This window comes from Oxyura jamaicensis, chromosome 22 (assembly GCF_011077185.1).
Source record: "Oxyura jamaicensis isolate SHBP4307 breed ruddy duck chromosome 22, BPBGC_Ojam_1.0, whole genome shotgun sequence".
In the NCBI taxonomy this organism is placed as follows: Eukaryota; Metazoa; Chordata; class Aves; order Anseriformes; family Anatidae; genus Oxyura; species Oxyura jamaicensis.
Window position 1 is genome coordinate 2404052 of NC_048914.1, and position 23174 is coordinate 2427225.

A 23174-nucleotide genomic window follows, 5' to 3' on the forward strand; every position below is an offset into this window, starting at 1 on the left:
TTTTTCCTTGGTATTTAGGGCAGGCTTAGACTGACTGAAAACGGTTAAGATGTAACAACACCTAAATAGGGGCCTCATCTGAGATCCAGCATGAACTGTGAGGTCCTTTGTCCACATCCAGTGGCATCTAGAAAAGACACCTGTTCTCAGTAAGTCCAGGTTCTGTCTCTACCCTGCAGCACTGCAAGTCAGATAGGGTAAAACACTCTTTATTCTGCTAATCTCCCTTTGAATTGTTATTACCTCAAAAACAAAACAAAACAACAACAACAAAAACTGTGAAATTCTGCACAGATTCTTCCTATAAATGTCACCGCCTAAGAGGAACCATGCCTAACACGTTAGTGCTTGTATTAGGCTGCAAAGAAAGACAGGCTGAAGTTTACTGGCATTTACAGCTCTCTGCAATTGCTTCCCAAGCAGATTTTCAGGCAAATGCACCCAAATTTCCTTATTCTACACTAGGCATCAACCTTTTCTTTAAGGATAAGTGTAGAAAGGATATATTCAGCATAAGTTAATCAGCTGAATAGATTACGGTCCTATTTAGGAACTCAAAATACTTTCTCTGTATACCTCTTACTCAGATAGACTTCTGCATGCTCCAGATAGACTACGAGAGCACCCTACCCCGTGCAGGTAGCCTCTTCTGCCCTTCAAATAAGGCGGCTGGAAAGGACACTTCCCTGTCGACTCTGTATCTATCACATCCATTGCCTCCTTTTCTGACTTTGACCATTATTTCTCTTTGGCAAGACTTAATGACCACATTCCCAACTGCTAGCCACTTTTGAGTCACTTATTGCCAGCCCATAGGACTTGAGCTTCCCTGGCTACAACCCCTCATGTGATCCACATAGCCAGAGCAGCTTTAAAGCCTTTAGTGCTGGCCACGCTTCGGTTAGCCTGGGTTTGGCTCCTTGCTCAAGGAGCTGGGCTACAACACCCCACACAACCAGCACTAGCAAGGGATTTTACTGCATGCACTCCTGTACGTGAGCCACAAGGTGCAGCTTCGCTGGAAGACACAAAGATCCGTGACCTAGCTAGGAAGGCTGTTGAGTAACAGAACTGCATTTTAGTTTTCCTAAATTAGTCAAAACCTTCTAATCACAAAACTTCTGTTTTTGACACAGCCAAAAAACAAAATCCTGCTGCTCTACACAAATGTTTGACATTTTACCACAGCTCTTTAAGAGCAAGAAAAAAAAAAAAAAGATGCCTTAAATGAAGCAATATTGCTTTTTAAATTAGTGATAATTATCGTAGAGCAACCACGACCTCCAAGGCTCCAACAAATCGGGATTACTTGAAGCTGAAATAGAAAGCTGAGAACAGGTTTCTGGACGAATTTGAATGTCGAGGAGCAGCAAAGGCAGGGCTGCTCCCTGAGGGAGGGTGATCCAGGGTGACAACAGCGCAGGCAGCAGCCGTGTCCCCACCAAAACCACGTCCTCACTGTACCTGAGCAAAGGAGGAAGGTTCAGCTGATGTTCTCTAACCACCCGAAAAACATAAAGCAACAAAGCAGAGCCAGCAAAGTACAGGTCTGAGCGTCCCTACATCACTCAGATGGGAGCGAGGAGAGGAACCTGACCTTCTGTGCAGCTCCTGGGCAGCTGGGCAGGTCCTGGGAGAGGTCCCAGATGAGGCTTCTCAGGGCAGCTAAGGCTTGTTGCACCTAGGGCTGGGGCACGCTGCAGTGCTTGACGAACAGCCTGCTTCGTCCGTTTCTGTTTGTGGGTTTTTTTTTTCGGTTGGTTGCTTTGTTTTCTTCTTGCAGTCCCTGGAAAGGGAAATAGACAGACAGATGTGAAAAGAAATGCTCAGAACTAGGAGAGTCTGGAAGTTCAGTGCATTCCCCGAGTGGTGGGACTAGTTTTCAAGGTGATGCTGAGGACCAGGTTACACCTGACAGCGGATCTCCCAGAGCTGCTCTGGGAATTTTTCAGGTTACTTTTCAACATCAGAGATAACAGTACCTACAGGTCATTTTGAGATGAAACAAACACAGAACTGCTGGAATAATGAAAAAGGGTTCGGGTGTGACATAAACAGTCCTGTGTTAGGATTGATGCTTCATCCTAATGACCCGTGAGCCTGGTTTGCTGTCCATTTCTTGTGGCAAGCTCGCTTAAAGCTCTCTGGTTGTGGCTGCTGCTTTCAGACACAGAAAGAAGACAAAAGAGAAAGTGTGATCCAGGGTGCCATGGGGGAAATTACAACACAGGCTACTGAAACGGGCAAGCGAGGCTTTTAGTGTTTGTCAATCATTCTCAAGATGAAGAAGAGCAGAAAAGAGGATACACTGGAGGATATTTAGAGTAGTAAATTAGTCCTGTGAACTGACACACAAACCCTGTCAAGGGAATCCTCTAATCCTGCCTACGTGCCCGTCTGCGGCTGGTTTCTAATTACTGTTTTGTGGTTGTTTTTTGAACTGGAGTCCAGGAGGATAACTGTCGACTTTTACTAGAGGTAAACCAGAAGCATAAAATGCAATTTTCTCTCTGCCACTGACGGAATGTCTCAGGTAGGGAGGGGAACATGCACCAAATCCTGGAGGTCAGTGGATTTACCCATTTGTTCTCCTGTTCTCCAGGGAGCTGTATTTCCCAAAGGCTGTGCCTCAAGGACCCACCTGATTTTTGTTACCAGTAAAAACCCCATCAGATACAGCTTGCTGGCCTCTTGCTCTTTTCAGGACCATCCAAGTCTCGATTCAGTAGAAGTTCTCCTGTCAGAACACGTTCTGCTCAGCTCCCAATGTTTCGGGATGAGCCATCCTCCACCCTGCCCACTTGCTGGCAAAGTAATTGGGCTCTGGGCCATGTTCCTTTGTCACCAGCAACCAGAATATGACAGAGACGGGTCGGAGAAGTAAAGCGGGGATCTCTGCTTCGCCTGTATCTCATCATAGCAGGGATTCAACTACCTGCTGCTGTCATGACATTCATACTGTGCAGCTCCCTGCTCCCTGCCTGCTGCCTCCTGCAGACAGCAGTGTTTTAATGAGCAAAAACTGGGAACATCATTTCAGAGTAACGGACAGGATCCCACTTGAGTGAGATACTGAGAGCAGTTTAAACGTGGTTTTTAAGGTCTTTTAGAGGCACAAAAAGGAAGTGCTCGTGATTCTTCCATGCCCCATCATTTAACCAATGGTATAATGGGAATTAGCACGCTGGGAGATTCAGAAATGAGCTGGGATCTCTCGGTAACAGGTTAACTGCAGGTGCTGAACAGCAAATCAGCAATTTCCCATAGAATCGAGATCTCTTTGATTGATGATACTGACACGGTGGCTAGTGCCGTCTTATCCCGTGAAGGCAGTGTCAAAGAGAAGGTGGTTACATGGCAGGAGAGGAAATACATTTGCTGATGGGGAAAATAAGGAAGAGAAAGCAAAAGTTTTCCTGGGGAGGAGAACTGTGTCCAATTGTACCAGCATTCCAGGGAAGCACAATGGGACTGCAATACGTTATCCTGGCATTTCCCCACACGAGGTAAATAAAACTTTCCATGAATCACCCCTTTTCTTCTGTAGCATCGGCCAGATGGTCTCATAGTAGTTAAGAGAGGCACAGGATTCTCCTGTCCCTCCCACCTTTTTGCTTGGAAGGCAGAATAAGACAAGCAGCCCGAGCACTCCCTTGATATCACCATGGCTCGGTCATCCAGTACTGTGGGAAGCAAGGATCTGAAGCCTTTTTCTTTTCATTGTTCAGCTGATAATAACATAATAAAGTAAAATGAATAGAAGCTGGGACAACAATAGTTTTGATATTAGAAAACGCTAAATTCCAGCCACGGTGGGAATATTCAGAGCTAGATTCCCTTCATTAGCATTTCAGTGTGTTCCCTCGGCGACAAAAAGGAAAACAGAAATAAAAGGGGAAAAAAAAAAAAAAGAAAGAAAAAGCAGAATAAAGCCCCAGCTTATTCTAGGCAGTGACAGTCTCAGGTTAGAGAGAAAAAGTGTGTTTAACACTCTTGGAACATGGAACATGGCTGTGTGTGTGTGCGTGTTAAATCACTGAATGGGGAGAAAATAAGCCAGAAGAGTCAAGAGGCAAGTTTTTTGTCTAACTACAAGGGCTGGTTTTTGTAAACACAGACTGCAAAGGCCTTGCTGGTCTAGGTTGATAACAGCCACACTGAAGCCAATGGCAAAAATACCATTGACATCCCCATGGGCAACAGTTCTCTGCCATTACCAAGTCCTGAAACGTTATGTCCCACTGACTCATAATCCGGCAAAGGAGCAGAAAGAATTGCTAATATTAATAGCCACTGAAACTGAAAACAAGAGAGAAAATCTGGAGTGAGTTGTGCTGTGTTTCGTGATTCATGCCTATGGCTTTCCTGCATGAACTACCTGTCAGGGAGGCTTGTCCTTGTCTTCAAAATGTTCTTGCTTGCTGTAGTCACCACCATCAGGCTCCTGGAGTAAATGAACCAAGAATGTAATTTTCACTCGCTCTCCTCTCAAACGTCATGGTGCCATTTAGAATCTGTTAGTGATTGAAAGGTGATGAATAATTCTCCCACCCCACCCAGCAGATTTCAGGCTTTGTCGTCAATTTGGATGCACGAGGGCTAGATGCTCAGCTCTTGCTGAGGTGTGTAATTCCAGCGTTGCTAACCCCAAAGATTCCAAAATCACGACCAACAGTCACACAGTGATCATGAGACAGGCTGAGATAGACTAATCTTTTCAAACTATCCCCTGAACCATCAGATTTTTTAAAAAAAACTTTTAAATGAAAGCTAAGGTTTTATTGTAAATGCATGACGCCAGGAGCTAGGACTTTGGGAGGAATATCAAATGTAAAAATGCTAGCAATGAGAGCCAGAACCATTCCACTGCAGTAACAGCACGGGAGCCAGAATTTCACTGGCAATTAGATTGATTCATAAAGCAATGTTATTATTTAAGTTGTCACAGGTAAGAAAATCTCAGTTTACCTTCCCATGTTATTTTTCTTTTTTTTTTTTTTAATCTGCTTTCTAAATCTGCATCTGCGCACAGTGAATCTGGAAATAGTTGCTTGATGAGATGTTTGCTCTCTGCCAGAAATATCATCCATCCTAAGTGGGTACGACATGAAACAGAGCATAAATTAGGGCTGAAAAAATCCAAATAATCAGAGCACCATTCCCAGACTGACCCATTCCTGTTCTCTGTCTGTTCCATCTGTCTCCTTTGGAGAAACACCCACACCCCGCTGAATGCCCCAGAGATCTGAGTTCAGGTCCTGTGAAGAGGAACAACCTCTTGCTCCTCTTTCTATGGCTGTTTATTGCATTTTAGGGATGTCTAAGCACAATGTCATTCTCGTTTTCCCCCTGAATCAGCCCCAGATTCCAAGTCCTGGGATATGCTGGCTGTAAACGTGTAAGCCTTAACAGATGCAGGCTCTTACCCTTCCTCATGTCTCTTCTTACTCGATACTTAACCACTGCTCTGCATTTCTTCCACTAATTTGATTATACAAAACCCAGAAGCGTTTCCTACTATTGAAGGGCTCTTTGATCCCATTTCTGTTCCCACAGAAGATACTTTCCATAAGGGAGCTGCGGGGCGAGACGTGCTGGGACAGCATATATGTACAGAGTGCAGCTGCTACGTGTCTGCAGCAATACGTATATATATTTATACGTATGTATATATAAATACACTTCCTATGGGGTGGTTTGTGCTTGACCTGAGACACAGGATAGAGTGCCAGGCTCATGGAATAAAGTTCAACGCTAACACTAAGCTTGGGAACCCACGACGAAGCACATTTATCTACATTAGTAGGGCAGACTCACGAGAGATCCAGAGTCCCTGGTAAGAGTCCGTCCGTGGGAGAAAATCAGGGCTCTTCTGTGCTTCATCCTCGGGGTCCTTAGGGCAATCGCTCTGGAATAGGACAGATTTCAGGACCTGAGTGTTAGCTTCGCCTCTCTGCAAACCACACCACTATCCTTATTTTCAATTTGCTGTGATTATAGAGGAATATTTCCCAGGTGCCAGAGGCAAGATGTGCTTAGATTTTAGGTGTAAAACATGCACTTTTCCTGATCCCTTTGGGCTCTTAAAGCCCTGACAACACAACACTAACAGCACTGGGTGGTTCTCTGCTCACAAGGAGCACCGGTACCGCACACAGCTGCTCGCTGCAGGCTCTGAATACAAGGCCGTGACCATTTTGCAGGTTGGTGCTGGTTCCCCAGCACACCTGGGTACAGCCCCGATCTCCCTCAAGCACTATTGGAGCCATCCCACCCTTTTCCTGTGCTCTGACTCGACCACCAAATGTGTGCCATACAACATAAACGGGGAAAAAGTAGTGAACCTAAACAGAGCTGCAGGATTTAGCCACGGAGTTGGATTTTAACAACAAAACGAGGTCCACAGGTCATAAAAATCTAGAGGATCTTCTTCCTGTGGTGCAAAGGAGACAATACGGAGTAAACACTACAAATTTCTGAAGCCTGGGAGCTTCTAAATCCCTCGGTGCTGTCCATCAGTGAAATGACGCCCAACATCAGCACTGGCTTTTAAGGAACCTGTAATCAAGCAGCTCTGTAACTTGTGAGTAACGACAAAGTCAAATTACTTCGCTGTGACTGAATTGGCACTTACTCACCAGGAGGCACAGGGAAAACTTCTCTGTCAGATCTGAAGAAACTTGAGGTTCACAAACAGGAAAATAAACGATGAGGGAAGGGAACGCGATCCTGACATTTTCAGGGAGAGTGATTAAATACTTAATGGCAAAGGATCTCAGGAGGCTAATAATACATTCTGTTTTATTTAATTTTCAGCTAACAAACAACTGCATTGTGCTAGTGACACTTGAAAATCCTCAACCTTTTGAAAACAAAGCAGGAATTCAAGCATCATTTAGTCAATCTACAAGTCAAAGGCATTAAAGGATGAGTTCAAGTTTTCTTTGCTTCCTTCCAGCACAAACTGTAGAGGGACAATGGAAGAGGAAAGCTCTGAACTGTGTTTGGTTTTGCCACTATTCACTAGTTCATCCCTGACAGTATAACCAGGCAAGACATTAAGGCCTGTGAATAGGGTGAAGAATTAGTTTTAAGTAAAAAATCTTTTCACTTCTCAGCCACTGCTCGCCATCCAACCTCTACTGGAGGATATGGGGATGGCAGCACTTGATTAAACTAAGGTTACATCCAGCCTAGAGTGAGACGATTAGGAAAACTCGCTCTGGAGGATTGGATGCTATTATAATTCTTTTTTTTCTCAGCCCTGACTATTGGTAGGCAGGTGTCCAAATCCAAGCTGACACTAATTGGCAGCCACTCAGCGGCCAAGGTTTGGATGGCCGAGGTCTCTGAACTGCTCACCCCAAGGGTGGAGGAGTTGTGACAAGAAAGCTTTGCTCAGACACTGCTCAGGTCACATTTTACTCCTTCCGTGAATATCCAGAGAGCCAAGCATCACTGCATAGCTCTTGGCCTTTCCTCACCCTGTAGAGACCCTGCTCGCCTTGCCCAGCCCTGGCACACACGTGGTGCCCCTGGGAGCACACCGTGAGCACCCTCCTGTGCCAGGAGGAGTGTAAGGAAATGAGTTTGTGAGGAGCTAGCTGCCCCCCAGAAGGGAATGGCCTCTGTGATTGCTTCTATAAGCAGACTTTGATTGGTTTTGTTCATTTTACAACACAATACCTGCATACTTAGGTTGTAAAGGCCAAAAGGCAAATGAGGTCTTCTGCTTCAACACCCTGTACGGCACAGACCAAAGGTTTTCACGTAGTTGCTCTGTAGTGCCTCACTGCCACATAGGAAACAGACAACCTTACACTGAATACCTCAAAAAAAATAGAGAATTCACCACTCCGCTTTGTTATTTTTTCTCATGGTTAATCACAACCATTGTTAAAACAAACAAACAAAAACCCACCCATGCTTTATTTCTACTTTGACTGTCTGACTCGAACTGCCAGCCACAGCCTGGTTAGATGTCCCTGCACACTGAACAAAATACTTTATCACCAGGCTTAGCAGTGCTGTTTGGAAATTACTCCTACTTGCTACCAGATACATCCACCGCTGATATCAATCATGACAGCAACATTACTGAATTTTCAACTCGAGGAAGGGAAGAACACATTCCTAATATTCTGTGGGAGGTGTGATGGTCCCCCAGGGACCCAGGAAATACAGTATTTTCCCCCTTTTGCCAGATATTCTGGTAGGGAACAAAATAAGCTAGGGAATGACTGAACTACAGAGCTAACCAGGTGTCTGCACTGCTTTGTGGGGCCACTAGAAGAGGACACCGGACTCTCGTAGAGGCACTACACAACTCACGTGCCCAGAGCTCCTCGCTACAGTCCTGCAAAGCACAGGAAGATTTGGCCCACTGTACAAAAGATGCAGGAGGTGAAATAATTTCTCTGCCCTACACAATAGTTCAGTGGCCCAAGGTTTAGACAAACTGACCTTGATTTATATGGCTCTGGACGTTGAAGAAGCTGTTGGCATCAGTAAGAAGAAGGTGCATAGCATCTCTACTTTCATTTTCCATCTAGCTCTGTTATGTATTGGGTTACATACTGGGACTATCAGTTCCAGCCCCGTTCCAACAGGACTCCACTGATCACGTTTCTTCCTCTTGGCATCAGGACTGTTTCATTTACAGGACACCACGCAGTTATAACGATGCCTGTAGGCAGAGCTTTAGCTGGTCTAAACTTACGAAACATCACGGACTAGCACGACCAAATACACGGCAGAGAAAAGCTACTGTCCTCAAACCTGAGTCCTATCTGTTCTGGAAGGAACGAGTTAATGAGAACGTGTGATGAGACCTACCGTAGCAAAGTTCGTATGCTCTTAAAGCTACTTCATTCTCTTTTTCCTTTCTCTGACAGCACATTGTTCCAAGGCAACAAATCTCTACGCTGATGAACCAAAAATGGTTACATTAATAAATTAGCATGCAGATCTCTTACCCCCCCCGAAAAAAAAAAAAAAAAAAAAAAAAAAAAAAAGAGCAAGAGACAGAGTCTGACACTGGCTCTTTACTATTTTTAGCAGGCTTTGGCAAGGCACTTGCATTCCAGTTAAAGGGAGCCAGAAGTTGCAGCAAACAGGAATTGTTATTGTTTACCCGTTTTTACACTCAGCCTCACGTTGCTGATTCCCTAAACCTAGATTTGTTTCACCTTTTGCCTTAACACGACACGGGGAAGCCGTGGATATGCTGCACCTAAATGAAGAAATAAAGCGAGGGATGAGCGGGATTTGGGCATCTCGAATCCGTTTGTATTTTTCATCTGCCAGCGGCTTCAGCCAGAAAGTTACCCGAGAAGCTTATTTAGTTGTTTTTCATTACAGGAAAGCAGCAGTAATTTGCTGAGACGTGCCTGCTCGCTCGTGCTAAACTGCAAAATAGCAATTGCTGTCTTTAGCACAGCATTTTTTGGCCTTAAAACACTTGCCAGCATTGAAACCGATAGTGAAAGTGGTGTACCTAGCCAGCCCGAGCTCGCGTTGGCTGCCCAGGTTGCACCTGGAGCTGAAATCCAAGGTTGAGCTGCTGGAATACAAAGCGCAAGCTCCTTTGGTACGTTGTGTGTTACCTTTGGGTATTGTGACTCACTTCCCTGCAAAGCAGCAGCTGCTCCGACGTGCACCTGACAGCTCGGGTCTTGGGGGACTGCTCCCAAGCCAGGGATAAGCGGCACGATAACCTCCGTGACAGCAGCGCGTCCTCGGGGCTGTCGGTGCCGCTCCGAGCCGGTGCCACAGGCAGACAGCATTGCTCCAGGCAGCACAGACCATGCTCAGCAGAAGCAGAAGGAGCGCGCCATTAATCACCCTGCACTATTTGCGTCTCTGGTGCAGGCAATATTTTGATACGTTCTCACACAGGCAAAAAACACCCTCAGAATTCCTCTCCGGCTTTCACCGCTTGAAAGCTTTCGCTGCACTTGCTGTAGCTTTGCTTGGCAAAGATGCGAAGCAAAAGACTCAAAGCGAAGTTCAGCAGCTCTCGGAATTTAATTAGGAGACTCCCTGATTACATTATTAGCTTTTCCAGAGTCACTGGAGGTCTAAGAAACAGATCGATCCTTGTAAAGCTTAGGAGCGGCTTGCAGAAAATAGGTAAACTGCAGAGGATGACAAATGTATAGATAAAATCTTCCCCAGCTTTTCTTCCAGCATGCACATGCTTACGATTTTTGGGGGGGAGCAGGAAGAGAAGCATAGGTCAGTGCTAGAAGATCCATTTATTACATACCTGATTATAAAGGCCAAAACAAGCCAATTTTGTTTTCTGGGAAATGACTTTGCTTCCCGTGCCCATGATCTGCTATCCAAATTACTGACAGTGGAGTGATGGAACTATTTTTTTTACTGTAGGAAAGTAAATAACAACCTTTCCCTTGACAACATACGGGAAATATTTTTCTCTTTTTCTCATTCTAGATCCATTTGACAAGACGGGTGTCTTAGAAGTGCTGTTATCACTTATTCCCACCCCAGCATCACACGGAGTTTGGTTTTCTGTCTCATTCACATTCAGACAATGCTGTTTTTATTTCCAAGCAAAGAGAAGTACCACCGAGAGAATTAAAGGATCTTGTTACAATGGCTGCTTTCCAGTGTCATTCAGGAAAAGCAACAAATTTCTAAACAACTCTCCGTAAGCAGCAGCAGCGTTGACTCTTTGATATCCTAAATGCGGCTCCGTAGCTTTATAGTAACATCTCTCCAGGAGGAAATCTCTTAAGTGCTTACTGACATCCTATTCAAATAATTTAAAATGAAGAACTTGCTTATAGAAGCAGTAAGATGCTCCAATTGTATTTAAACAAAAAATCAAACGTTTGGCATTAGGGAAAACGTTTCCAAGATGTTAAATCAGCAGATACCTTGTATTACGAAATCCTACATTTTCAATCGTGTCTTGTAACCTACTTTAAAAAAAAAAAAAAGCTGTTAGGAATGCTGTTTCAGTCGGCATGGTCACTTGAGGTTGACCGTTGTGGCAGTGAGGACTAATAAATGCATCATCGATGACTGTCACTGATTTGCAGAATAACCTTTGTCAAACAATTTCTCAATTTTTTATGTTGTCCTGCCTCCCATAGAATGAAAAGGCCCACAGGACTTTCCTTACCAAGGAGCCACCAAAGTTCTTGCTCTCTGAACAGTCTCTGGGAGATGAGCTTGCAAGTATATATCAGTTTCCAGGATATTCCAGTTTCAGACCCTCTTCAGTGTTCACTGACATAAGAAGGAACCTTTCCTTTAACTCCTCTGAATTTTAGATGCACGCCATGAGAAAGAAAAATGTGGAAAATTATCTTTTTTTTTTCTTCCAAAAGGCTTCAAGGGAAAATGAGCACCCACTACTTTATCATTTCTAAGGCTTTCCGTTGTAATATAGTCAACGCAGTAATCCACCTTCTCAGATTCTGAACTGGTGTGGTTTCCTTGTCCTTTGAAGCCCCTTTTGATGACCTCCATGTCACGGTTGTTGTTTGGCTAACTAACCTTGAATTAAAAGTCCTGGAGGAAGCAATTTCCCTTTATCACTTGGTATCAGTCCTCTTGCCTCTCTGGCTGTAACTGGATGAATACAATGCTTGTTTAATTAAGTAGATGTCTTGAATATTGAATTGATCTCTGATATAACATCCATGTAATTGCACAACATCATACATTCTGAAAGACTCATTCCTGCAGGAATTAGGCTTTGAGTCATAAATTTTGCAAGACAGAACAGAATCTTATTTATTTTTTTCCAATGTTTAAGTTTCTTTGGTTACCTGCAATTTCTCACTGCCTCTGCCTTAACACTCTGTATATTTTCCATTTTAGGTTCTTTCTTTCCTGCAATCAAACCCCCGGACACGCTTTTTAAAATAACATTTTGGCTTGGATATTTAAACAGCTGCATCAACCCCATAATCTATCCGTGCTCAAGTCAAGAGTTTAAGAAAGCGTTCCAAAACGTCCTGAGAGCGCAGTGCCTCCCGAGGAAGCATGCAGCAAAGAAGCAATCCCCAAGTTTCAACCTCAACCATCCCGCCAGCCAAAGCATGGAAAGTGGCAAAGGTGTGGTCCGTATCCCCGTCGGCTCGGGCGAAACCTTCTATAAGATCTCCAAGTCCGATGGGGTCTGCGAATGGAAGATCTTCTCTGCCGTGCAAAGCGTGCCTACAAAAAACACGGTTTCTAAGGACAAGTCTAGCTGCACTACTGCCAAAGTGAAAAGCAAAGGTTTCCTCCAGGAATGTTGCTGTGCAGGCACTTCAGGGAACGTGGTCCACGAAAATTGTAAAGTGCCAACCATTAAAATCCACACCATCTCCCTCAGCGAGAACGGGGAGGATGTCTAAAGGACTGAACATGCCTACTAGGGTAGGCTGGCAAACTGGTGGCTCTGCTGACGGGAGGTCGCTCTCTGCATTGGAAGTTGCTCTTTTTAGTGGGAAGTAGAAGTAGGGGCTATGACAGCTGAAGGGGGTTGGGTGAAAAGAATAGAGTACAGTAAAACAGTGCCAAGTCTTTTGAGGAGTGGTGCCTTGGAGTGCTGGGAGCCTGACCAAAGGCCCTAAAAGACAGTGAACAGCTTCAGTGGATGGTGAGCACCCGTTGCTCTTCCATAAGACTGGCCCCTGCAAGCGATTTGCCGGATATTTAAAGGCCTTATTTTTCACTATATTCCTCTGTTTTAAAGGCCAACTGCTCTGGTTTAGGTGCAAGGACGGAAAAAGAGCAAACTACAAAGCTCCCACACTGAGTTCAGCATGAATGCTTTCAGACAGCTCCGAGTCTAGAGCCACTTCTGTGACTTTTTAATACTAAAAAGATAAACATTGATTTAACAGCCAGGAGAACTGAGGTCGGGAGGCTCAGGTCTTGGGACAGTGTTTACAGATCTCTGCTTACTTTTTGTTAAGGGACTGTGGACAAGGATGCGTTCCTACCATGTCTTGCCTCTTTTGTTCATCTCCAGGTCCCGGTTTGGCGAGGTCCTACCGCCCTTGCTGAAGAGGCCAGGCAGCTCTTTGGATTATACCTTCAGCTGGGCAGCCACTGTGGTCCTCATCCCCGAGCTGTGCCAGGTGGGGATCTGGTGTTCTGCAGCGGCCACAAGGCTGCTGGGCTTCCACCTGCCTGGAAAGGCAGCAACTTCAAACCACGGGGCACAGCAAAACTCTCTCGGCTCTTGCCTTACTTGGAGTCGCTCGATGTTTCCCTTGGTGCTGTGGATTTCAGTAAATTCCACTGCCAAGAGAAACTCAGTCCACGTGGCTGTGCCCCACCTAGCTTCAGAGACAAGCCGGAACTTTTCTTTTTTGTACAACCCCCCGAAATCCCCAACCAAATCCAAATGAAAATTTGCATGTGTCCTAGGTTTCTTTGGAGGGTGTCTGCGCTTTGATGTGGGCCTGATAAAATTCAAAACTAGGTAAGGCATCATCAAATAAGGCTTGAAGAGGTCATCCATTTGTTCTCCCTGATCCGAGTCCAGCAGGGGACTGCTTAAAAACTCAAAAACTCCTTGCCCAGGTGCTTGCGCTAGTCAGATCCCAGGGTACCGCAGTGCCACCATCGCTGGAAAAGAGCTGATGCTTTGCTGTCTCCTTGCCCGGTGTCACACCACATTCCTCTTCTGACTCCTCCCGTGCGAACTGCCCTAAGCCTTCCGAGAGACCCTGGTACCCTGAAGTCAGGAACTTGATCCTTGTTCAGAGCAGGGGGAGTTAAACTCATTAAATGACTTAAGGATGTACATCCTCATGAGAAAGGGCCTTCCTTTGGGAATTTGGGAGAAAAGCAGTTGGAAGCCTGTTATATTAAAATACAACTAATCCAAATAAATAAATAAATAGCATCTGGAAGAAATAGGGGGAGGAATTCTCTGTACAGTATTAGAAATCAGCAGCTCTTGACAGAACTCCTCCTGAGCCTGCCAAGTAAGAATGCAGTTTCCTTGAAACAAGACACAAGCTTTTACTCATGTCTCAGACCCTGCGCCGTGCTGAATATCTGCTAGCTTGGAAACGGAAGGGGCTTCAGATAAGTGTAACTTTTACATGATAGGACCTTGGAAGGACGCCTCAGTCATACTGATGAGGAATCGTTGTTTATTCATCTCTCACTCAGTAGTAAGTCTCCAGCATTAAGAGAATTTCAGTTTTCTGCATTTTATTTATGCACGAATGAGGTTTCTTTCCTCCTGCAAACACGTTTGCAGCTAGAACATTACCAGAAAACTTGCAAAAAGTAAAATCCAACGCTTAGAGCTCTTGCAATACTGTGGCTTTGCACAACCCTGGAAGCAGGAAGCCACCTCAGAGAGTAAATGCACTTCTTATCGATACAAAGGCTGTATCGATACAGGATGCTAACAAGGCCAGGATGCTAAAAAGGCACCCCCGTCATAAATAAATGTTGAGCTCAAGGTGAAAGAACATCGTAAATGGACCTTAGCCTGTGTTTAAGTAACCTGGTCACAGAGGCAGGGCAAGCTAGCGAGTTTTCCCCTTCATCTGGCCATGTTCAATGCATTAAAATAGTTGTGTAATGCTATTACACAGCAGAACACCCACAAAGGTCCCATATCTGCCTGTCCATTTTCCTTGCAGTATCTGCTGCCTCAGATACACATCTCACAGGTGCTTTCAGGTGCTAATAAGTCACATTGAGCAGACAACTTTCTTCCCCAAGCCTTCAAATTAATGAGCACACAGGGAACATGACGCTAATATCCCCAACCCAGCCTGCAGCGGTCCTGCAGACACGGAGAAGAGACTTGAGCTTGGAAGCACGGCGTTTTTTAGCCCATTAAGGTTTTGCTGTGTTTGGTGTGCCAGTAAATGGCACCTTCCAGCACTTCTACTTGGAAGAATGAACTATCTAGCTCAGCTGATTGACTTAAGCAAGTATGTTTGTTCTCTCGTATAAATGCTGGGTAAGAAAGCTACGGAATGTCCCGAACAGGTTAAAATTAGAGAAGACTTCAAATCCAGTCCCTAGACTCAAACCCTTATTTTTTTCCAAAAACAGGTATTCACAAACAGCAAGCCTGCGGCGTTACCCCATTTTTATTTTAAATAAAAAACCCACCCCACCCTTCAAGCTTTTCTTCAGGTCTTTCAATAAAGCCTAGGATTTGAAACCAGGAGTGTTGAAATACCACGAAAAAATATTCTCATGGTAGTTCAAGCCAAGACCAGAAGCAGAAAAGCTGGAAATCTCATAAGAAAGTCACATGAGACTCGTAGCCAAGGTTTTCAGTCTCACGGGGTTCAAATACGTGGGACACTTATTTGAAGAAAACCTGAACTCTGAAACATTTGAAAACACCCATTGAATTGAGCAAAGAGAGCAAGATTTAGTATCCCCGCTGCAGCCACTTGCTGCCTAACCCCATCTGTACACCTATTTTATAGCTTGGACCAACAAGGTGATGCGTGCCGTCTCTCCTTGGGAGCACTTTACATAGCAGCTCTTGTAATTTTAGATTTGTTGAGGTTTCGTGGTGTCAGGCAAGGGGTTGTTGTGGAGCTACCCATGGGGCAGAACAAACGGCTTCCTCGTTTAATTGTGGAGCACTTCTGTAGCTGTGATATAATTTTAAACTGAAGTGAGTGCAAGGAAGTCAGCGTGCTGCTGGCACCGCCTGGTATCAGGGACAGGAGCAGTGCTCCTGCCTCGGAGAGGCAGAGGTTAGAATAACGAAGTCTTGGTCTCAATCCTTACCCTTTTTGTCTGTCATCAGACGCAGTAAAGAACCTCTTTTTGTCCAGTGATGCTGAAAAGCACTCAGACCTCTGCATCAGGCAAGCCTGGTCCTAGCCACACCTCCGCTGCTGTCACATCTGCCAGCAAAAACAAGCCCACGATTTGTCTGGGTCACTCCGAGAATTCCTGCATGAAAACCACCCGGCTCCCTCCCCGCAAGTAGTGTCAGGCACTTGTCATCTTGATGGACATTTGGACTGACAAGTTTCAAAAGCTGTAGAAGGAGTTCTAGGGGGGAAAAAATAAGTGCATATTTAAACAGCCCAGATTTTTTCTGTTATTTAAAGTGAACTTGGCACTGGTAGAAGAGCTACAGCCCCGGAGTCTGAAGGTTGGTTGGTATAAAAAACACTAGTAGCACAAGAGATCCCCCGCTGGCTTGCCACCTATCATCATAGGTAAAATTTCTCTACAATCGGGACTCTGTTGTGTGCGTTACTCTAGGAATACGGCACAGGAAGGAGTCAGAGAGTTTAGAAAATAAGCACAAGGTGGTCAGAGCACTGGAGTGTCGTGATTCTCCCTCCATCACGTCCACTGAACCACGCTGACCGCTTAATTGATGTGTCCGGATGGAAATCTTTGAGGGTTATGTACAACATACACTGCTTGTGTATATTGTAATACAGCTTCCACAGTCAGTGTTCATTCGGACTGACTGTATTATGGCTTTGAGGCTTCGCAGACTCTTTCAGCTTATTCAGGTCCCAAACGCAGTAAAGTTTGCCCGTTATCCAAATGTCTCCTCATTTTCATGATTTTGACTCTGCCAAGACCAAGGATAAATTATACATCATATGAGGAAATATTTCCCTTTGCCAGGCTTTAATAATTTGAAAATCCACAGCATTGAGAAGAGGTTGGAATATCTCTTGCTCTTCTACTCAGATTCACAAAGCTTCTCCAGTCTTGCAGAATTCCCCGTCTTGACTTCTTCAATTTTCTGAAAGGTAATGAGGGCTGTAGTACCTTAAAGCAACTGTTAGTCAGTTTAAAAAGCTCTTATAGCTTTACTGAAGTGGAGGTTACTTGTCCTAGGCATGCCTGTTAGTCTCACGTTAAATAATGTTGATGTGAGAATGGACTTTTAAGAACTCCAGTGTAAGATAAAGGGACTGAGGTAGAGTGACCCAGTGATTCCTTAAGGAAGATTTCAGGCATCCCATGCTGAATCCATGCTTGGTAATTAACTCAGTATCCTATTCAGAGGTGCCTTTACCCTCCTTCCTGTCTTAATATTGGCTGGATAAGTAAGACAACGCTGAAACTCAATAGGACAGGCTGTTGGCACCAGTTATTTCAGGATGATTGCTGCCATCAACAGTGCCAAAAAGCAAAGCCAGCCTGCGAGACACTACGCGAAGCTCCAGGCCTATCTGGGACCTCCCCAGGCAGTGTCGGTGTTTGCTAGAAGGAAGAGGCCCCCCAGAGCTCCCGAGAGAGCTGCTGGAAGGAGACGGCTTTGCACTCCCTGCTCTCTATCCACACTCCTCATTCCTACGTCCAGTCATCCTTCTGCTCGGAGCTCGTTATTCTCACCACCGTATCAGCCCTGGAGTTGTTTCTCAAGAAGCCCAGGAGCCAGCTAATGCTTTTATGAATGAACCCATCTGCTATTTACTCTGCTTCTTGCCTAATTACGAGAAGGCAGGGAGAAGGGCAGACCCTTTGACCAGACTAATCCTGCCTTTTCCTATCACTGCACCAAACCAAACCTTCCCGATCCAGAAACACAACCACCCAAGTCTTGAAGGCACTCACGAGCAGATTGTTTAACGTACGACAGTATTCTGAAAATCCAAGGCACTACGAGAGAGTTTCTGGTGCATTAAAGTAAGATCTTCCACACAGCTTGATAAACGTAATTGAATCACTTATTTCCCAGGAGGAGATTAAGCATTTGTATTAGGGATCCAAGTAAAATGTCAGGCCTTCTACGCAGAACATGCTGCATATTTCTCATACTGGCAGAGAAGGAGAAAAATAGCAAGCATGAGCTAAGGGAAAATGAATTGCTAAAGATGAGAGCTGTGTATTGTGAACAAATAAGAAATAACACGTCTTTTAGTTCCACGACATGCTCCAAGGGCCGGTTAATGTAGATTGCTATCTGTTAAGCTGAGCTTAAATCCAGCCTGAAAAAATCCTCTCCTTTAGCATCACAATACCTTCGGATCTTTTGCAGAGTCAAAAACGCCCAAGTGTTTATACTGAAAAGCAAAACTGATTTTCCATGTGTCGGACTAAATGACAAGATCTTCTTGTATCGATCCGCATTTTTACTGCCTAAACTTGGACATTTTTCTGAAGAAAAAGACAATAGCCTGCATTTCAGCAGGCTTCCACTTGGGCAGCAATTCCACTCAGCTAACAATCGCAGCATCATTGTTTTGTGGTACAATGCCTTTGCTGAATCATGTTAAATACCTGATTGTACTTACGTTACGCCTGTGGGAGTTGTATGCAAGCTGGTGTGGTTTTATTTTGTTTGTTTGTTTTTGCTTAGCCAGCCTTTGGTTGCAGAAAAGATGTTTTATTTCTCCTCTGTCTGCAGCAGCATTTCTCCTGCATGTTGTACAAATTTGGCTGCCAATGGTTTCTAAAGACAATTCTTGAAATGGGCACTGCATTTTCTGGTATTCTGATGTCATTGAATTTTCTATATGCTGTTTTTATAGGCCCGTTGTTTATTATGCAACATGTTTGAACAGTCATACTGGTCATTTCCTTGAACAAAATTGAATGTATATGAAATATTGCTCAGTGAACAAATAAATTATTTGGGGGGGGGAACGTGCACTTTGTGACATGTGAGCTATGGGTTTGTTTGCCTGGTTTTATTTCTTATATTTAAATATGTATCTGTGATCTTTCCCTTACCACAAATCCCTCAAAGTACAGGATCAGGTGGGGAGTCCTCCTGATTCTGTTGATCTCAGTGGTTTTAGTGGGAGTGAGGTACAAGGAAAATAAAGGAATCACACTTGTATTTCTTCTGTAAAAAGTTAGACTTCCCAAACAATTTGAAAGGAGACTGGTCCTTACCATGCTTGTGCAGTTTGCTTACAGTAAAACATCAGGTCCCAGATGAAATCCAGTCCATTTTGCTGTATCCCTTATAAACAAACACTAAGAGAACAATCCCTGTCAACCCAAGAATGTAAATCCTCTTTGGGAAAGACAGTGCTGAATGACTATTTTCCATGATTTATAAAGGGAAAACAGAGAAGGAAAGAGATTTCCAAAACAGCCAATACACGAGGAACTTTGAGAGCCCTGCCTACAGTTGTCATTGGTGAAACCCTTGAAAATTTCACCCTAGGTCTCAGGGAAACAAAGGAGAAAAACTACAAGAGGAAAAATCAACAACCATTGCTCTCCTGCTTCTTTTACAGACCTGTTCTTCCTCTGGCATAGGATAAGCATTTGCCCTGTATTACTTTGTATTGCAGGAGAGCCTGGGAGCTTCACTGAGGACCAAATTTTGGCCCTTGAATGATGCAGACATTGCTCTACACAACTGCCATTTAAATTTAGGGATGGGTGTGAAAATATTGCAGCTATAAATAAAGACTTAGTGTCAGAATGCTTTTGTGATCAGTACCTTTGCTGCCAGATAACAAGTTATTTTTAGTCAATGGTAGGAAAATTTTGTAGGAAATGTGTGTATTTTTGTACATATAAAATAAATTCAGATAAGACTACGTAGGACTACGTCAATCTTTCTTAGTGGAGTGGTTGCAGCTCCTCCTCTGTTACAGGACGCGTGCCCTTGCTGTGAACCTGGCAGCAAACCTGCCAGGTGAGGACAGGAAGGAATTACATTTTCTGACATGCTGGATGAGGATTTTATTTTCCTAACTTGGTCGCGATTTTCTGAGCACTTGCACTGTGTTTAAATTCCCCTCTGTGCAATGGATGTGACATATCCCAACTGTCCCAGGAATGCTGAGCCTCATAAAATACCATCAATGATTTTGAAAAGCTGACGTATGTCAGGAAAAACAATAAAACCTGTTGGTGCATTTGTTACCTTTCTTTACAGCTACATGAGTTAGGCAAATGCTGCCAGTGCTTTTTTGGGGGGATAAACTTCCTACCCCTTTCCGGTTCCTCGGATGTCCGTGCTGGATTCTCAGCAGCTTCTGTCTGCTCAGTTCCATCAATAAACTGCCCTCATTGCATCCTTTCTCATAAAGGCCAAAATCCCTCAGCAGGACAGTGCTAACAGCACAGTGAGAAAGAGCCACGAGGCTGCTACTTCCACCTGTCCTCAATATGAAGGGAAGAGGAACAGCTTTCACTCAAATCCTGACCATGGGCCAGCACAGCTACTTCACTGCCAGGAAATTCAGCTGAAGGCCCTTTCTGAGACTACTACACACTTTAAATTTGCAATTATGTTAGGCTGAAGTTTATGAAATAGATAAACTATACTTAATGTATATTCAGTCTGAATGCTTTAATAACCCCCGGACCCTTGAGGCCAGGGTTATCTGCTTCATCTTCCAGAGGAATTCTGCTAATGCTCTCCGGAATGAGTGGGTCTTTTTCATAAAGATGCAGACCCAGTGGGAAATTTTACTACAGTTATAATCATCGTCTGCTGCAGGGGAAAAATCTCAGCGCTGCAGCTTTTGTCCTGTTATCTAGCTGCAGGCAAAGGTCAAAGCAGTCAACAGCTTTATTGGGGTTCAAAAGCTTTTACAATGATAAGTGACACGTCGTGCTGGCAATCTCAGGAGAAGCAAGAGCGAGAAAACATCCAGGTTTTTCTTACACATTCTTTTGGCCTAATGCTATCAGGTTTTAAAGAAACCTTCTTTTGCTGTTCATTAAAGTGTAAGTGAGCCAAACAGGTATTCGTTAATCCACCAGCTCACATAATGCAATTTCCAGCTGCTGATCGTTATCAGAAAGCTGCAGAATTGACTGAGCAGCTTTGGAGAACGGCTGCTCTCTCCCTGAGATAATGCTGTTCTCCAGACTTGGCCAGGGCGTGCAGTCAACATTATCTTTTGTGTGAAGCAAATACATTTGGAGCACCTATATGGACAAGGCTAGCAGTGATCTGTCACTGCTGGCTTAGCTTACCGCTAATGATTGGTTCTGTAAGGGGCAGATCCCCAGATACAATTAGAAGTGGCCCTGTTAATCTCCCAGTCCATCTCCCAGAGCAAGGAGAACATGCAGAAAACACATCAGAGAGAAGGGTAATAAATTCTGCATAAACATTTCTAAGAGTTTAACTGAAATCAGGACCTTAGCTTGTACACAACAGAAGAGACATAACAAATAAGGAGCGGGATTAAATTTCAGCTGAGGACTGTACCTAAACACACTTCCACACCAGAGCACATCTTTTAGATTTTATGGTTTGTTATAACTGAAGTGCTGTTCTGTTTTCAAGAAAACACAGCTCGTGATGGATAGAAGCTTTCTGGGTATGTTTTCTTTTTGTTTTGCACTTTCTTCCTGACATTTTGGCAGAAAAGTGGAGGGGAAGTAAAAAATGAATGCCTCCCATATTTGAAAAAAGCAAAGGGCTGATCTTGTTTCCCTTCAACCCAATTAAAACTATATATTGAAGCAGATCCAGCATTCCTTACTGCGCTGAGCAGTCAGTCACACGGAGTCCCAGTAGTCCCAGCAGCACAGCTCACCAGACCACCACCTTTGTCTCCTTGTCTCAAACACAGTAACATCCAGTTGATGCAAACCAAACCTCAAAGAGGTCATCAGCATCACAGCCTGAAAGTCATTCCTTTGCTCTCAGAAGCAATCCCTGGATACAGAGAAGTAACACTGGTTTTTAGAAGAATTAGCAGGAAATGCAGGTGAACTTTTACAGAGCTGAGAACACTGAGAGTCAAACAAAGCCCTTTTGTTATAATGCTGAACTGAGGGCGTTCTGTTACTGATCAGTATACACACATCCTTTTCTTCATACAGGGTATAACATCGCTTTCTGGACAAAGCCTTGAGGCCTGGGCCACAACTAACTTCATTTGGTGTAAGACCGATCACAGTTTAACCCAGTAAATAATAAATTAGCACAAGTGAATGACTCTCCATGTTTTATTCCCCACTTGGCTGATAATGCACCACAACAATAAAGCCCTGTGACATTGCTGGTAGTGACAAGATAGCATTTAAGTTTCCTTTGCATAATAGTATGTTGGGATACCAGTTAGTTTCCCCTCCTAACTTCCCCTAGATGTGCTGGCTAAAGGCTAAAAAGGACAAAATAGCCTGCAAGAAGCCAGGAGTTATCAGCTAATCTAAAGGTTTATTTTAGAAACTTAAGCTCTGCATAAGATGCCTTCCTTCTCAAATAGAAAGGCCTGCCCTGAACTTGTTTACCAAAAGAAAGCACACATACCTGCTTTCGTAGATCCTCAACTTGGTCCTTCAGACCTTCGTGTACCTATTGAAGAGCAAAGGAAAGACAGTGTTAGAGGGCTTCATTAAACAGCCCATTTGTTGCTCATTGCCTCGCTATGGACATTCACACACTCACATGTGTGCATGGCTCTGCTTTTTTCACCCCTTCCCCCCAACACACACCTGATTCTCTTTTTAGCAGCTGATCCTGGTGATCGCTACTGGTTCAGCTGCCCAAGGGTGTGGGGGCCAGGGCTCTCTGCAGCTGCACGCTGCTGCTTACTGAGTGAGGAGTCTACCTCTGACCAAGGAGACAGGATTTTTACGTGGCACTTTTTCCAGTGGTGGCACCTCCACCAAACTAATGTGCTCTGCTTTTTGGTAGAATTAATTAATCTGAGCTTAAATCCCCATTAATACTACCCTCCTTCAAGGATCTTGGAAACTTGAGGCTTGCTCAGCACAGACAACGGTTTAATAACAATAACACAGAGCAACCACTGACTCCATATCATTATTGATGTATGTAATGTCAATAGTAGGATCTAAAACCTCCAAATCCCAACTTTTCATCAGTTACACAGCCTTAAGCTCACAACAAAAACAGGGTTGGCCAGGGAAACATCTAGTTATAGATGACATGACATCACCATGTTATAGATGACAACCTTTATGGTGGAAAGGGTGGTTGACAGCCAGGAAATAACAACCCAGCCCACGTTGCTGTGTGCTGAACCCACCTTCTGTCCAGTTTTTATGTTAACCTACCAGTTATGATAAATAGGAGGAGTGAATGAACCCAGCAACACACTCCCTAGCTAGTACAGCATCTCCCTTCCGACAAATATATTTCAAATGCTCAGTTTTTAACCATAACAGACCGACTCCACAGAGTTGAAAGCTAGAGAAATTCCACTTGGACAAAGTGAAATCCACCGCAGTATTTCAGGCCAGCTAAGGCTGTGCTATACCAGGCTCTTTTGTTTCACTGGTTGGTTGGT

The 23174-nt window shown here is 44.2% G+C and overlaps 1 protein-coding gene and 2 long non-coding RNA genes across 4 annotated transcripts in view; 1 reads left to right on the plus strand and 2 right to left on the minus strand.

Moving 5' to 3' along the window:
• The window catches only part of LOC118177524, a 27935-nt gene extending 21251 nt beyond the window's left edge, over nucleotides 1–6684 (minus strand). The window contains exons 1-4 of the long non-coding RNA XR_004755833.1: nucleotides 6639–6684; nucleotides 5818–5908; nucleotides 4969–5091; nucleotides 1598–1786 (exon numbers count right to left, since the gene is read on the minus strand). This is a non-coding gene — a long non-coding RNA (uncharacterized LOC118177524). The remainder of the gene's footprint in view (nucleotides 1–1597; nucleotides 1787–4968; nucleotides 5092–5817; nucleotides 5909–6638) is intronic.
• Nucleotides 1–13806, plus strand: part of ADRA1A (adrenoceptor alpha 1A) — a 20230-nt gene extending 6424 nt beyond the window's left edge. The window contains exon 3 of the mRNA XM_035345291.1: nucleotides 11854–13806. Coding sequence (XP_035201182.1) covers nucleotides 11854–12374 — 521 coding nt within the window. The 3' untranslated portion in view covers nucleotides 12375–13806. The remainder of the gene's footprint in view (nucleotides 1–11853) is intronic.
• Nucleotides 12057–22301, minus strand: LOC118177523. Of its 2 annotated transcripts, XR_004755832.1 has the most exons (4): nucleotides 22172–22301; nucleotides 21399–21477; nucleotides 15748–15866; nucleotides 12057–12192 (listed from the first exon to the last, which is right to left on the minus strand). It is a non-coding gene; the product is annotated as an uncharacterized LOC118177523 (long non-coding RNA). The 2 variants fall into 2 exon arrangements; XR_004755831.1 differs by lacking the exon at nucleotides 21399–21477 and having other exon boundaries at nucleotides 22172–22300.
• Nucleotides 22302–23174: the final 873 nt, after the last annotated feature.